The following is a 13,922-nucleotide window of genomic DNA, read 5'->3' on the forward strand; positions in this document are numbered from 1 at the left end:
TGGAATGCACTTTTCCTTTATTTCTACCTTTCCCCCAAATTCCACCCATTTTTCAAAGTCCAATTATTTAAACACTTCTTACCCCAGGAACTCCTAATCCAAACTCTCATTGCTTGTGATCTGAACTACATGACAACTTTCCAAGGGCCTTATTACCTCCAGTCTCTCACCCTTTCAACCCACCTCTTACACCGTTGCTGGACTATCTTGATCTAACACTATTTGAATACATCAGAGCTGCCTTCCCTATATTTTCCTTATGTGTGGTGTGCTGCTAAATGTTTAACAGCCAGCTCAGGGTAAAGGGACCCTGATTTGCAATATCTGCCAACTTCCATGGTATAAATACTTCTGTGGTGCCAACTTTAAGTTACTAATAAGATTTTATTGAACTCAAGAGTTAGTAGGAGATGTGCACAGTTGGTTCTCACATACCTATATAACAGTTTCCCTGCTGGCCCAGTGGTAAAGAATCCACCTGCCAGTGCGGGAGACATGGATTCAATCCTTGGATCAGGAAGATCCCCTGGAGAAGGAAACAGCAACCCACTCCAGTATTCTTGCTGGGAAAATTCTAGGGACGGAGGAGCCCGGTGGGCTACAGTCCATGGTGTTGCAAAAGAATTGGCCACGACTTGGTGACTAAAGACACATGCCTATATAATCAATCTTCACCACACCATTGGTTCCCATTTACAACTCTTCATTGACATTCTTTTTTTTTTTTTTTTTCGCGGCCCTGAAAAGGGCCTTTAGTTTTTCTAAAGGTTTCAAGCTAGATGCTTTGCTCAACCACCAAAACCGTAAACGGTACGGCCCTGACGTTTGAGTGCGTAGACCACATCCATGGCGGTAACAGTCTTGCGCTTAGCGTGCTACGTATAGGTGACCGCGTCCCGGATCACATTTTCCAGAAACACTTTCAGCACCCCACGAGTCTCTTCGTAGATAAGACCAGAGATACGTTTGACGCCTCCACGACGAGCCAGACGCCGGATAGCTGGCTTAGTAATACCCTGAATGTTGTCCCGCAAGACTTTGCGATGGCGCTTAGCACCCCCCTTGCCAAGGCCTTTGCCACCCTTCCCACGACCAGACATGGTTGCTGTCGCAGTCCATTGACATTCTTTAAAATACTCTTTGTACTATACTTGCAGCTCTTCGTAAACCTAAAATTATTTCGAAATAGAACTTTAAAAAAGCCTACCAAAAATGTCTACCACAACAGATTTAGACTCATTTGACAAACTTCTTTCTCAGCAAAATGTGGGTACTCTCTAAACTGTTACCCTCTGAGAAAGGAATGAGGGAATAATGAATGCAATTAATTGCCAAGACATCCTCCAAAGCCAGTGAAAGTCTATAGAGGGAATTCCTTTGCAGTCAAGTGGTTAGGACTCTGCCCTCTCACTGCCGAGGACCCTGGGTTCAATCCCTGGTAGGGAACTAAAATTCCACAAGCCATGTAGTGAGGCAAAAAAAAAAAAAAAAAAGTCTATATAAGGGTAACTGGAGAGTTTTTCAAGAATATTTGAATTCTAAACTCGGTTAGTGGGTGTAATCATAAGACAGTGGGAAAGGAATGTGAATGTCATTAAGACAAGATAGAATCTGACCAACTGTATTTTGAATCAGTTCTCAAAATCAGTTCTTGTCTTCTGTGTGGACTGAAGACAATACTCAGTGTGCAAATCAGGAAAAAAAAAAAAAGGCCAGAAAGATTGTCTAATAATTTTCAGGGCAGTTTCAATCCTAGATTATTACTGTTCCAGGATTCTTTCCAAAGGTGAGACAGGTAGGCCTCTTCTACACTGAAGACAAAAGCACTATGGTCTTCGAGCTGTCATGAAGTAAATGCAGTTAATTCCTTTACTTTGATTTCAAGATTCCTTGACTAGGTTTTTTCTTTCCACTTATATTTTCTTACAGAGAGGATGAACAGATGGATCAGCCAACACAGATGTTCTGTTGTGCTTGACCAATTCAATTCATTTAGAAAGAAGTTGATATGCCGTTTCTTTGTCAATTTTTTGTGAGTCCACTTGGTTTCAGTCAGGTATACCTTCACTCAATGTTAAATTTACAATGTACCAAATATTTGCCAGGCACAGTTCTAGGAGCTGGGGGCACAATGGTAAACAAAATCAGCCAGACCCCTGTCCTTATATATGTTATATTCTAATGGAGAAGACCAGGCATTAATAAAGTAATCACACAAATAAATGGATTTGTGGGAACCAACAATCTGGGGTAAATGCTATAATGTTTGCTCTGTGAACATATAACACAGGAAGTTGGCTTAGTCTGGTAGGTCAGGAAAGTGCTCCCTAAAGAAGTGACTTGATTGGCAAAATAAAATTCTGGGGCTTACAAAGCAGAGGACTGTACCCTGGGCTGTGGTAATTCCATAGATGCAATGCCAGTGTGGTCTCCCAGATACAGATTGTCTCATCACTCTACAATACTGTGCAATATTCTGCCCTTCTCTTTCTCTGAGTGTGTATGTCTTAGCCTTCCATAAAAATTATTTGTGCCCCTTCTATTTTGAATGGGAATTCTTGAGAGCTGTCATCACTCAGCCCCCTTTAAAATCATGGAGCTTGTGACTTAGGTCATCTAGGACTCTTCACCAACGTCTCAGAGAAGTAAACCAATTAAGAACAAAGATGATATTACATTTTTTTTGGCCACCCTGTGCAGCTTGTGGGAATCTTAGTTTCCTGACCAGGGATCAAACCTGAATAGCCAGGGAATTCCCAACAGTACATTTTTATTTTTAAAAAATAATTTTGTATATTTATTTCAAGTATTTATTTTTGGTGGTGTTGGGTCTTCATTGCTCCTGGGGCTTTCTCTAGTTGCAGTGAGCGGGGACTATTTTTTGCTGTGGTGTGTGGGCTTATTGCAGTGTCCTCCCTTATGGTGGAGCACAGGCTCTAGAGCGGGGAGGCTTCAGTAATTGCAGCACACTGGCTCAGTAGTTGTGGTGCCCCGGCTTAGCTGTCCCACGGCATGTGGGATCTTCCTGGACCAGGGATCAAACCCATGTCTCCTATATTGGCAAGCATGTTCTTAACCACTAAGCCACCAGGGAAGCCCCTGAACAATACATTTTTAAAGTAACAGCTTTATCAAGATGTAATTCACATACCATACAATTTAATTATTTAAAATGTACAATTCAATTTTTTTCAATATCTGGAGGGCAAGCATCACTTCAATTTTAGAACGTTTTCATCACACCAAAAGACACCCTCTGCTCCTTTCCTTATAGTCATTAGTAATCTCTCTCCATGTCTTCATTTCCCCCTAGGCACCAGGCAACCACAGTCTATCAAATTTTGTCTCTATGGATTTGCCTATTCTGGACATTTCATGTAAACGGAATAATACATTACTGTATGTGGTCTTTTGTGACTTTTATTTAGCATATGTTTCATAGTTATGCCATGGTGTAGTGTGTACCCAGTACATCATTCCTTTTCTTTTTCCCTCTCTTTAAAAAAAAATTATTTTATTTTTGATTACTCTGGGTCTTCGTTGTTGCACACAGGCTTTCTCTAGTTGTGGTGAGCAGGGGCTACTCTTCATGGTGGCCTGTGAGCTTCTCTTTGCATTGGCTGCTTCCTGTGGAGCACAGGCTCTAGGCAAGTGGACTTCAGTAGTTGCAGCAGGCAGGCTCAGTAGTTGAGGTGTACAGGCTTTATTTGCTCCTCAGTATGTGGAATCTTCCTGGACCAAGAACAAACCTGTGTCCCATGCATTCGCAAGTGGATTCTTATCTGTTGTATTACCATGGAAGTCCTTCATTCTTTTTTATTGTTGAATAATATTTCATTGTATGGACATACCATATTTTATTCATTCCTTCATCAGTTAATGGACTTTGAGTAGTTTCTACTTTTTGGCTATTATGAACATCTGTGTACAAGAGTTTTAAAACTGAGGTGAATTCACATTTTTAAATAAACAGCTCAGTGGTGTTCACTGCATTCAAATTCACGGGTTGTACAACCACCACCTCTATCTAATTCCAAAGCACTTCATCATTCTAAAACCCCATGACCATTAAGCAGTTACTGACCACCAGTCTGCTTTTTGTTTCTTTGAATTTACCTATTCTGCATATCTCACATCAGTGGAATCATATGTGATGCTTTTGTTTGGCTTCTTTTACTTGTTAACATCTTCAAAATTCATGTGGTTATAGCATACATTTATACTTCATTCTTTTGTGTGATTAATATTCTATTACATGTATGCACCACAGTTTGTTTATTCATTCATCTGTTGACGGATATTTGCGTTGTTTCCACCTTTTTACTACTACTGAATAGCGCTAAGTACTTTCCTGCAATGATTTGAGTACCTGTTCTTAATTTGGGGGTAATATACCTAGGAGTGGAATTCTTGGGTCATATGGACATCTTTGAGAAGAGCAGGAATTGGACTTTTAAACAATGCCTCCAGGAAATTTGTTTTTTTTCCCCAAAGGAAATGGCAGAAATTTCAGAAAATTGAGTGGGAGGATTTGGGGGTGATAGTACAATGTGCTACGTAAATGTATTAATTCAAGCTAGTGTTCGTAGTGGAGAAGGCAATGGCACCCCACTCCAGTACTCTTGCCTGGAAAATCGCATGGACAGAGGAGCCTGGTGGGCTGCAGTCCATGGGGTCGCTAAGAGACACGACTGAGCGACTTCACTTTCATGCATTGGAGAAGGAGATGGCAACTCACTCCAGTTGTTCTTGTCTGGAGAATCCCAGGGACGGGGGAGCCTGGTGGGCTGCCGTTTGTGGGGTCGCACAGAGTCGGACACGACTGAAGCGACGCAGCAGCAGCAGCAGTGCTCGTAGTGCACATCTACCGTGTCACATCTTAAATAAGAACTAGATTCAGGATTTTGGATTCCAAGCCCAGCTATTTAGTTGCTTGTCTTGTTCCACAATATTGTCCACCAGTCTACGGAAGCAAGCAAGGTAGCCACGAAGGTAGTGCTGAAAACCTAGAAACTAGAGGTAGACGACTACAAATTTTCGGGAAAAGCAGCAGCTTTCTTCCCTAGAACGAAGACCAGAGAAATTCATTGCGAGTTTCTGGTTTCATGGTCACCTCTTATGAAAGGGAACATCAGTGGAATTCGATATACCACACTTTATAGAGAATTCTTTTCTAAGGGTGTGTGCGTGCGTGAGAGTCGCTCAGTCGTGTCCGACTCTTTGCGACCCCATGGACTATAGCCTGCCAGGCTCCTCTGTCCATGGAATTCTCCAGGCAACAATACTGGAGTGGGTTACCATTTCTTTCTCCATTTTCTTAGGGTGCTCGTAGACAATTGTTTGGAGACCGCAAAGGACAGCTAAGGAAAAAGAGAAATGCCATGTAAATCTTATTCCAGGATTCAGGAGAATTGCCTCTATGGAAGCCAAAGGGACCAATACGGTCTAAGAATTTTAACAAGATGGTGGCTAGGACGGGGCCGCTCTATCTTTCCGGGTGAAACTCTATGGCAGAGTAGAGGCGCACAGTTTTAGAGAAGTGAAGCTGAGATGGGTGGTAACTCGACCACACTAGTGCGCGGGGAAGAGTGAAGCGGAAAGAGCTCTCTCGCGCATGTCTGGAACGGGGGAGCAAGGGGAGAGGGATGGGTTTTGCGACAAGGGGCCCACGCCACAGTACAAGTTTTCTGAAACGTGTGAGTCTTTCAAGTCCTGCTAAAGTCGAGGTGGGGCGTTTCCTAAGACGCATGCGTTCTAGACAAGACCAGCGATACAGTGGCGTGGTCTTTTCAACGCCTGGCGTACAGACGACGTCTGAGGTGGAAGGGGCGTTCAGCATTCCCAACACGCATGCGCCTTGAGGACGGGGCGTTTCCTTCAGAGGGTGTGGAGTGTAGGACTCTTTATCGCGCAGGCGCAAGGATTGTCCGGTAGGGCTGGTGGTCTAACACGGGGAGGGCAGAGGAGGTAGAAGGGATTAAAAAACCGGATGCGCCTGCGCGTTGCCTACTGGTGGGACGAACTTAGGATTTGTGAGGGGCGGGTTCACGTATGCGCGTCATTGGATGGGTAGGTGGGAGGGAGGGTGGAGAGCAGGGAGTATCTGTGCGCTTGCGCAGTGCGGGGGTGGAGGGCGGAGGAGATAGATAGCACGCTTGCGCGGCTGTCACAGGGCTGCTTGGTTGGTCAGTGGGGAGTCGGCGCCTGCGTACTAAGACCCGTGTGCAGCAGCGGCGGCGGCGGTAGAGGCGGCGGCGGCGGCGGCGGCGGCAGCGGCAGTGGGCTCGGAGGCAGCGGTTGGGCTCGCGGCGAGCGGACGGGGTCGAGTCAGTGCGTTCGCGCGAGGTGAGAGCGGGCAGCGCGCGCGTGCGCGGAACCTTGACTTGGGCCTGGGAGTAGAGATGGAACTGCGCGAGGGTCGGGGAGGGGGCAGAGGGGAGCTGCGGCTCCGCCGCACGGGGTTCCGTCTGCGAGCCGCGCGAGGTACGGAGATACTTAGGCGCGCGACCCGGTTGGCGCGCGAGGTGACGGTTGGGGCTGGTCGGGTGACGTTGGAGCGACGCAGGGCGGGGGACGGCGAGCCGCGAGGCCGCCACGCGGGAGAGGCCGCCGGGCGGCCACGCCAGGGCGAGAGCCGGGGGCCAAATCGGCCCGCCGGGGTAAGGGTACCTGCGCCGTTGTGAACCGGGAGCCGCGAGTCCACGTGAGGTGGGGGAGGGGGCTGTTCGGGGAGAGGGCATGGGGGGGGTTGGCGGCTGGCGGGGGGGGGGGAGGGGAGGCGGCGTGGCTCCGGCCTGGCGCGGCCTTTGAGGAGGGGGCAGGCTGCAGTACCGGAAATGCCCCCTACGGGAGGCTGTCCTCGGGGTCGGAGGCCGCATGGCCGAAGGTGGACGGGGGCCGCATGGCAGCGCGGGGACCCCTCCCCCCAGGTCCCGGCCACCGGAAGCCCCGGGCGGCCACATGGTGGGCGGGAGCCGGCAACCCACGGCGCGGAGAGAGCTGGTCTTCGCAGGCGCCTAAGGGAGCTTGGAATTTTGAGGAGTGGGAGAGGCCGGAGGCCCGGATCAGGATCACCTCGGAGAGCCCGCTGTGGGCATATGTTACGGCTCCCCCCACCTCATGGATCTTTGGAGCTTTCCCCCTAGCCCTCCTGTGAAGTGAGGCGGCCAGCCAGGTGTAAGTGGCGCTCGTCCGTGCTGGGAGGCCAGAGAAATGGGGAAACGGAGGGCGATTGGACGGGAGCCCAACTCTTCTCGGACGTGCCGACGGCGCCTTAAAGTCCCAGGCAGATGAGTTACCCGCTGTGATAGGTGCTCTTCACCTTGTCACTGTTCTGTCGTGGTGTCTGACCTGAGAGTGCCTGGTTTTAGGGTCTTTAACTCTGCTAGCCTAGTATAATTCATACTACTCACTACTACCAGCCTTTTGCTTTCATTTTATTGTCATTCACCACTCCCCACTCCCCCACTTTGTACTGACTGTACAGGCCGGGCCTGAAGAGCCGACAGGACTGATGCATCCTGGGAAAAGTGGGAGGGCCCTTGAGAGGCTGGGTTCCTGGGTTCCCTTTGGGAAACCAGAGGTGTTTGGCAGGGAGATCAGTTAGAAAACAACTTTGCTTTCTCCCTCTCGGCTGCATCTGCAAATGCATGTTGGAGAGGCGGGAATCCCCCAAAGCGGCCTTGTGGTTTCCTGTACCAATGACGGGCTCTTGTGTGGATAGAGTGGGGGGGGGTGTAACAGAGACGGGTGGGGCTCCCAGTCCTCCGGTCTCCACCCCCTCCCCCCCTACATTAGCCCCGCCTTTTTGCTGGCTCATAGCTGCTCACCTAATTATAGCCCTGGTTATGTGTGGGGAACAGGGGTGGTTGGTTTCAGTGGCAAGTAACACCTGAGTCCTCCCTCGACCAAGAATTAGGCCTTTGCCCATATCAGAGATTTGGGATCCTAAATTCCTGGAGCTTTTGGTATTTCAAGCCACTCTTTTAGCTTTCATATGGGGTGGGGATCCAGCTTATCTCCACTGCCATACACACCAGTTCTTCGTATTTTTGATCTAATCAGCATTCAGTCTAGAAGCTATTTTACGTGGGTAAAGGGATAAAGTGCTGGGGGAAAAAATGAAGCAATGTTTCTAGAGTGGAGTGGGATGGATTGGAGACCGTATTAATTCTTTCCTCACTGACCCTAGTTCTCTTCTTGACTCTAGTTGGAATCGTAGCCTCTTAAAATGGCAGATGATTTGGACTTCGAGACAGGAGATGCAGGGGCCTCAGCCACCTTCCCGATGCAGTGCTCAGCATTACGTAAGAATGGCTTCGTGGTGCTCAAAGGCCGGCCATGTAAGATTGTGGAGATGTCAACTTCTAAGACCGGCAAGCACGGCCATGCCAAGGTTAGAATTTCATTTCTGTACCTTGCTTTCCCCACCTGCTGTCGTCAGTGCTAGCTCTCTATCTTATTTAGCTCTTGTATTACTTATTACCATCTGGCTCCTGGTGGTCAGTACTCAGCCTTGGACACCTTTTTCAACTATTGCACCAGCCTTCAGCTTCCTCCTCGGTTACCCTCCTGTGCCCCAACATCCTTGGAGCCCCTTCCTTTCTCCATTTTTGTGTGTCTCCAATTTTTCTTCGTGGTCCTCTATGCTCTGGCTGTTCAGTTGCTCTGTTCTTTTTCCTGGCCTTTGCTTTTTGTATTTGTCTCTCTGAGTCTTTGTAGGTGCTCTTGTTTCCATTAGTTTGTCCATGTTTTCTCCAGTCCTAACATAAAATGCACCCCTCCCCTGGCAGGGCACCAGTGCACATCTCTGCACCTCTGTACATCACTGCTCCACTCTCCAGGTCCAGCTTTCCCATCACATCTCTGATGCAAGGTCAGAGTGCCTCTACGTGCCCCCTCTTCTTGGAGCCCGCTTGCTTACTTGGTCAGCATTTTCCTTACAGCTTTCCTTGTAACTTCAGACTCCCCACCTCCCCCCCACCCAAAACTTCAACCTGATTCATCTTTGAATTTCCTCTGCTTTTGTTCCTTAATCATTTTTTCTGTTTTCTATTGACTTGGCATTTGTCATGGGTTACCTCCAAATGTCTAGATCATTCTTTCTGGTTTCCTTATTTCCTATATGTGTAATTCTGCTCTCTCTTTATTTTCAGCTCTTATTCCTTCCTGTTTTTGAACTCTTTTCTTCCTACCTTCCAAGTTCTCGGCCTTTTATGCTGATGTCAATAAAAGGTCTTGTAAACTTTTACCTAGGTTCCTCCTACTCCCCTAGAATCTTGGTCTCTTGTTAACGTTTTGATAGCTTGAGGTAACTCACTGCTCCAAGGCTGCCCTACAACCTCACCTGTGTGGTCAGCTGCAATTTCAGTGGTGGTCTTTTGGCCTCAGGCTCTTTTTAGAGCCCTTTAGTGAGCCTTTTAGTGTTTTCCTTTTTGAGTTGATTGGTTCAATTCCAACTCTTCTTTGTCCTGACAACCTAGTGTGACTTCCCCCCACCCAGCCAGGGATCTCCTCCATCCTCGAGTATAATTGGATTTCTCTTTGATGTGATGTAGGTCCATCTGGTTGGTATTGACATCTTCACTGGGAAGAAATACGAAGATATCTGCCCGTCAACTCATAATATGGATGTCCCCAACATCAAAAGGAACGATTTTCAGGTATGTAGGTGACATGATTGTAGGTGGGTTAGTAGTAGCAGTTGGCAGGGGTGGGGGCGGGCAGTAGAAGTTGATACTGACCAAAGACCTTGTGCTGAGAGAAGGGAGATGGGCAAGAGAGGGTATTCGGTGTTAGCTGTTTGCCACCCTAGTTTGCCCATCACACCCTTCATCCTCAGGCTACTTGGGCCTATCTTCAGCTTTCTTCTCTGTCTGCCCCTAGCTGATTGGCATCCAGGATGGATACCTATCACTCCTCCAAGACAGCGGGGAGGTGCGAGAGGACCTCCGTCTGCCTGAGGGAGACCTTGGCAAGGAGATTGAGCAGAAATACGACTGTGGAGAAGAGATTCTGGTATGGTGCTCCCAAGTTTGTACCCAGCTTTGTTCTTTGTGCTTCTTCCCCTGCTTTGCACTCAGACATGACTCCCCTTCCCTGTGCTTTCCCAGATCACGGTGCTGTCCGCCATGACAGAGGAGGCGGCTGTTGCAATCAAGGCCATGGCAAAATAACTGGCTCCCAGGTGAGTGTGACTCCCCCCTTTCACATACTTTATCTCCATCAAAGAGCTAGATTAGCCTTAATGGCTTATTTTCTGCCTCCTAGCATGGTCCTGCCCCCTCACCCTTTTCCCCTGTGAAGGTTTACCCTGTCTTACCTGGTTTCTCTCTCTTACCCAGGGTGGCTGTGGTGGCAGCAGTGATCCTCCAGCCTGCAGAGGCCCCCCCCCCCCCCAGCCTGGCCCAGCTCTGGCCTGGCCCTTGGCTGGACTCCTCCTACACGATTTATTTGACGTTTTATTTTGGTTTCCCCTACCCCTTCAATCTGTCGGGGAGCCCCTGCCCTTCACCCTGCTCCCTTGGCCAGGAGTGAGTGCACCATGGCCTTGGTGAAGCTGCCCTCCTCTTCTCCCCTCGCACTACAACCCTGGTGGGGGAGACGGGGTGGGTGCTGCTTGTGGTTTAGTTTTTTTTTTTTTTTTTTTTAATTCAATCTGGAATCAGAAAGCTGTGGATTCTGGCAAATGGTCCTTGTGCCCTTCCCCAATTCTTACCTAATCTGACCCCTTATTTCCTCCATAGCCCTCTATCCCAAGCACCACCCCCACAGACTGGGGACCAGCCCCCTCCCCTGCCTATGTCTCTCCCCATCTAAAGATGGGGAGGGAAGAGGAGGAGAGGGGAGGGGACATGCCCCCTCCTCAGGCATCTGGGAGGGCCCTGCTCCCATGGGCTTCATCCTTTCCTGCGGGCTCTCTCCCCGACACATTTGTTAAAATCAAACCTGAATAAAACTACAAGTTTAATATGAAGTCCCCAACTCAGCTGCTTTTTCTAATTAAATGGGTATTTATTTGGAAATCTGAAGAGTACAGGTTGAATGAACTCTGCTGCTGAGTTCATTACAACCAACCCTGCTGTCACTCTGTGATTCCTGCCAGCCACTGCCCACCCTCTAAACAGTCCAGTGGGAGGCAACACAGACAGCAGCCAGGGGCAGTGGCAGGTAGATTTTATTGGCCTGGTACTGGGACACAGGGGATCCTCCCCAAGGGCAGAGGTTGGGGCCAAGGCTGAAGATAAATTTGATGGTCACTTGTGGTAGAATCGTGGGTTCTGGCTGTGCTGGATGAAGGGGAGCCGAGGGCCAGGCTGGCTGGTGGTTGCAAAGCCCGACTGGCAGCAGTGATGAAAGGAGGGCTTTGTCAGTGTGCACACCCTCCTGTCTACTCCACACCAGAGAGCCACCCCAGGGAGGGGAAGGGAAAACAGGGTGGGGGTCGTCTATCCCACCCAATGCTGTTTCCCTGCAGTGCAGGGATTCTGAGGGGCTTGATCACCACCCTTACCTTTCCTGCTGGTTGCATCTGCACAGGGAGCTGGGGTGAGGCCAGGAGTCCAGGGGCGGGATGCAGAGCTTGGGGATGCATGGGACGCAGGGAGGACTGCAGAGAACAGTGTCAGCAACTGAGGCAGCCTGAGGCTCCCCTTAGCATAGGCAGCCCTTGACTTTTCAAGGCTCTACTCACTGAGTCAGAGAAGCCAGTCTGCTGGTTAGCATGTTCCATCTGCTTTTGTAAGGACAGGGCACCACCAGGCTGGAGAAACCCTAGGTGGGGAAGGAGGAGTGTGAAGTGAGTAGAGAATGGGGAAAGGAGAAAGGCAGGACGCATGGAACTGGGCCCCAGCACGGGGTGTTCCCATCACCTGTCTGGGTGGGCTGAAAGTGGCTGTGCACGGCGTAGGGCTGTGGCTGTGGCTGAGACAGGTACTGCACTGCAGGAAACGCGGAAGGTGCTGAGGAAGGCAGGAGACCATTAGAACCTCCTTGTAGCCTGTTCAACACTCCTCGCTTTGGGTCTTGAGGAAAATTCCTCTTCCCACCTCACCTCTGAGCTGCTGACTAGGACTGTAGGCAGGCTGCGTGGGTCCATAGTGAGGTGGGGGTTGAGCAGTCCCATAGGCACCACCTGGGCTACCTTGGAATTGCCCATGTTCCGGGGTCCCTGCGAAAGCAGCTGCTGAGCCGACGTAGTGCCGGGTCTAAGAAGGAAGGATGAGAACTCACTGCCTGTAAACTCCATGAAGCAGAAATTCAAGTGACTGCACCCCCATTCCCCCTATTCAGGATGTAGACACACTCAAAACTTGAGTGCTGGCTGGTGAAGATGCTAGGGTCTGGGTGGAAGTAGGAAAAAAAAATTCAGCCTAGACACCCAATCTTCCTGCTCTTACCGTAAGCACCTGGGGTCCAAACATCTGTTTGGCTCTGTCAGCTGCCATGAGGGTGCCTGGGCGATTGTGTCCTCCAGGGCTCCCTAGAAAGGGAGAGGGGTGCTTCATGATGTTGCAACTCCCAGGAGGGCCCATTCTGACCAGTAGTTTCTTAACCCTCACCCTGCATGCTAAGGAGGTGAGTTCCGGTGTGAACTGTCAGGCCTTGCTGGTATGCTGCTGATGTCAGAGTGGTCAGGTCACTGGAGCGAAAGGAAAGCAGGTCAAAGACAAGTCTGTCGTGTCCCCACCCCCACACACTCCCCTTCCCATATGCCATTAAACACTGATCTTTTGTTACCTGATCCCTGTTACACTTTGGCCTCGATTTTATTTTTAGCTCTTTAATCTCACCTCTGCTCTTTTCGCCTCCGTTTTTCTTCCTCATGTAAAACTTTCTTGAGCTGCAGGAAAAGCTGATGCTTCTCTTCCTGTAGAGCTAAAAGCTTCTCCTGCAACTTCAAGATCTGGGGAGGGGGAGAGAAGATGAAAGCAGGAGAGCCAAGAGACGAAAGAAGGGAGAGATGGAGGAACTGCTTACTTGTTCCTTGGTCTCCTCTAATGACATTCTTTCTTCCATCTCCTTTTTCTTCCTTCTCTCTTGCTCTTCCTTCATCTTCTGTTCCATCATCTTGTCCACTTCTTCCTCCTCTGGAATAAGAGGCAGAATGGGCAAGCAGGGTGTTAAAATATTAGAACATTAAGAACTGAAGACCCGCAAAAACTGGTTATTCCAGTGCTCTGGAACAGGCTTCATCACTGTTGGGGGCTGGAACGGGGAGGTTTATTAGGTGCTCTCCAAGGTCCTTCCCAGCTCCAGGCGTGGGCTGTTTAATTCCCACCACCATCACCACGGGGCTAGCTGTCCCTCTGGCTTCGGCCGCCATGCACTGGTCTGCTCATGGGTGGGGGTCACCGTGGACCGCGGTGCGCCCGAACCGTGCGTCCTCCCGTTTTGGGCCCGGCTCACCCTGCCGCTTGCGCTCTCGCTCCATCATGATGTGTCGGTGCAACGCCCTGGCCATGGCGTTGGACAGCTTCGGACGCTCCAGAAGCGCAGGCATGGTGCTGCTGGGGACGCTCGGGCCGTGAGCGCCCGGCTCTGTCGCTGGCTGCCAGACCTCCGGCCGGGCCTGCGGCGAGGCGGCAGCTCAGTGGGAGCGCGCCGGGTCCAGGCGGAAGCCGCCGCCCGCCGCCCGCCGCCCCGGTCACGTGTCGGCCGCCCGGCCGGGCCCGCAGCGCGGCACTTTCGCGTGCGCGGGCCTGGGTCTCGGCATCCGCGCTCCCGCCCCTGCCCGCCACCCGGGCTCCCGCCCCACCCTACCCGCCTTATCGTCGCTTTCTCTGTGGCCTCCCGAGCGGCAGGGCCGCGGCGTCACATCCGGCCGCTGGGCCGAATCCTTCCGGAGTCGGGCCGCCGCGAGCTCGCTGGTTGGGCGGAGCGGCGCAGACGGAAGTGCCGGTGACGGGTGCCCGTGGCGTCCA

The 13,922-nt window shown here is 50.4% G+C and overlaps 2 protein-coding genes and 1 pseudogene across 5 annotated transcripts; 1 reads left to right on the forward strand and 2 right to left on the reverse strand.

Moving 5' to 3' along the window:
* Positions 1-761: 761 nt before the first annotated feature.
* On the reverse strand, positions 762-1,100 carry LOC133231362 (histone H4-like; annotated as a pseudogene).
* A 4,509-nt stretch (positions 1,101-5,609) lies between these two features.
* On the forward strand, positions 5,610-10,975 carry EIF5A (eukaryotic translation initiation factor 5A). Of its 3 annotated transcripts, none has more exons than XM_061389707.1 (6): positions 5,610-5,930; positions 8,210-8,395; positions 9,558-9,662; positions 9,886-10,017; positions 10,113-10,186; positions 10,344-10,975. In XM_061389707.1, exons 2-5 carry the CDS (start codon positions 8,231-8,233, stop codon positions 10,173-10,175), a joined length of 465 nt encoding a protein of 154 aa, XP_061245691.1. In that variant the 5' UTR covers positions 5,610-5,930; positions 8,210-8,230; the 3' UTR covers positions 10,176-10,186; positions 10,344-10,975. The 3 variants fall into 3 exon arrangements, with proteins under 3 accessions (XP_061245691.1, XP_061245693.1, XP_061245692.1); XM_061389709.1 differs by having other exon boundaries at positions 5,623-5,696; XM_061389708.1 differs by lacking the exon at positions 5,610-5,930 and adding an exon at positions 7,087-7,176.
* Positions 10,625-13,850, reverse strand: GPS2 (G protein pathway suppressor 2). 2 transcript variants are annotated; one of them, XM_061389667.1, is made up of 11 exons: positions 13,762-13,850; positions 13,408-13,570; positions 12,979-13,088; positions 12,792-12,904; positions 12,561-12,640; positions 12,399-12,481; positions 12,053-12,206; positions 11,871-11,960; positions 11,693-11,772; positions 11,513-11,608; positions 10,625-11,339 (listed from the first exon to the last, which is right to left on the reverse strand). In XM_061389667.1, exons 2-11 carry the CDS (start codon positions 13,499-13,501, stop codon positions 11,256-11,258), a joined length of 984 nt encoding a protein of 327 aa, XP_061245651.1. In that variant the 5' UTR covers positions 13,502-13,570; positions 13,762-13,850; the 3' UTR covers positions 10,625-11,255. The 2 variants fall into 2 exon arrangements, with proteins under 2 accessions (XP_061245651.1, XP_061245652.1); XM_061389668.1 differs by having other exon boundaries at positions 13,766-13,848.
* Between the last annotated feature and the right edge of the window lie 72 nt (positions 13,851-13,922).

This window comes from Bos javanicus, chromosome 19 (genome assembly GCF_032452875.1).
Source record: "Bos javanicus breed banteng chromosome 19, ARS-OSU_banteng_1.0, whole genome shotgun sequence".
Classification (NCBI taxonomy): Eukaryota; Metazoa; Chordata; class Mammalia; order Artiodactyla; family Bovidae; genus Bos; species Bos javanicus.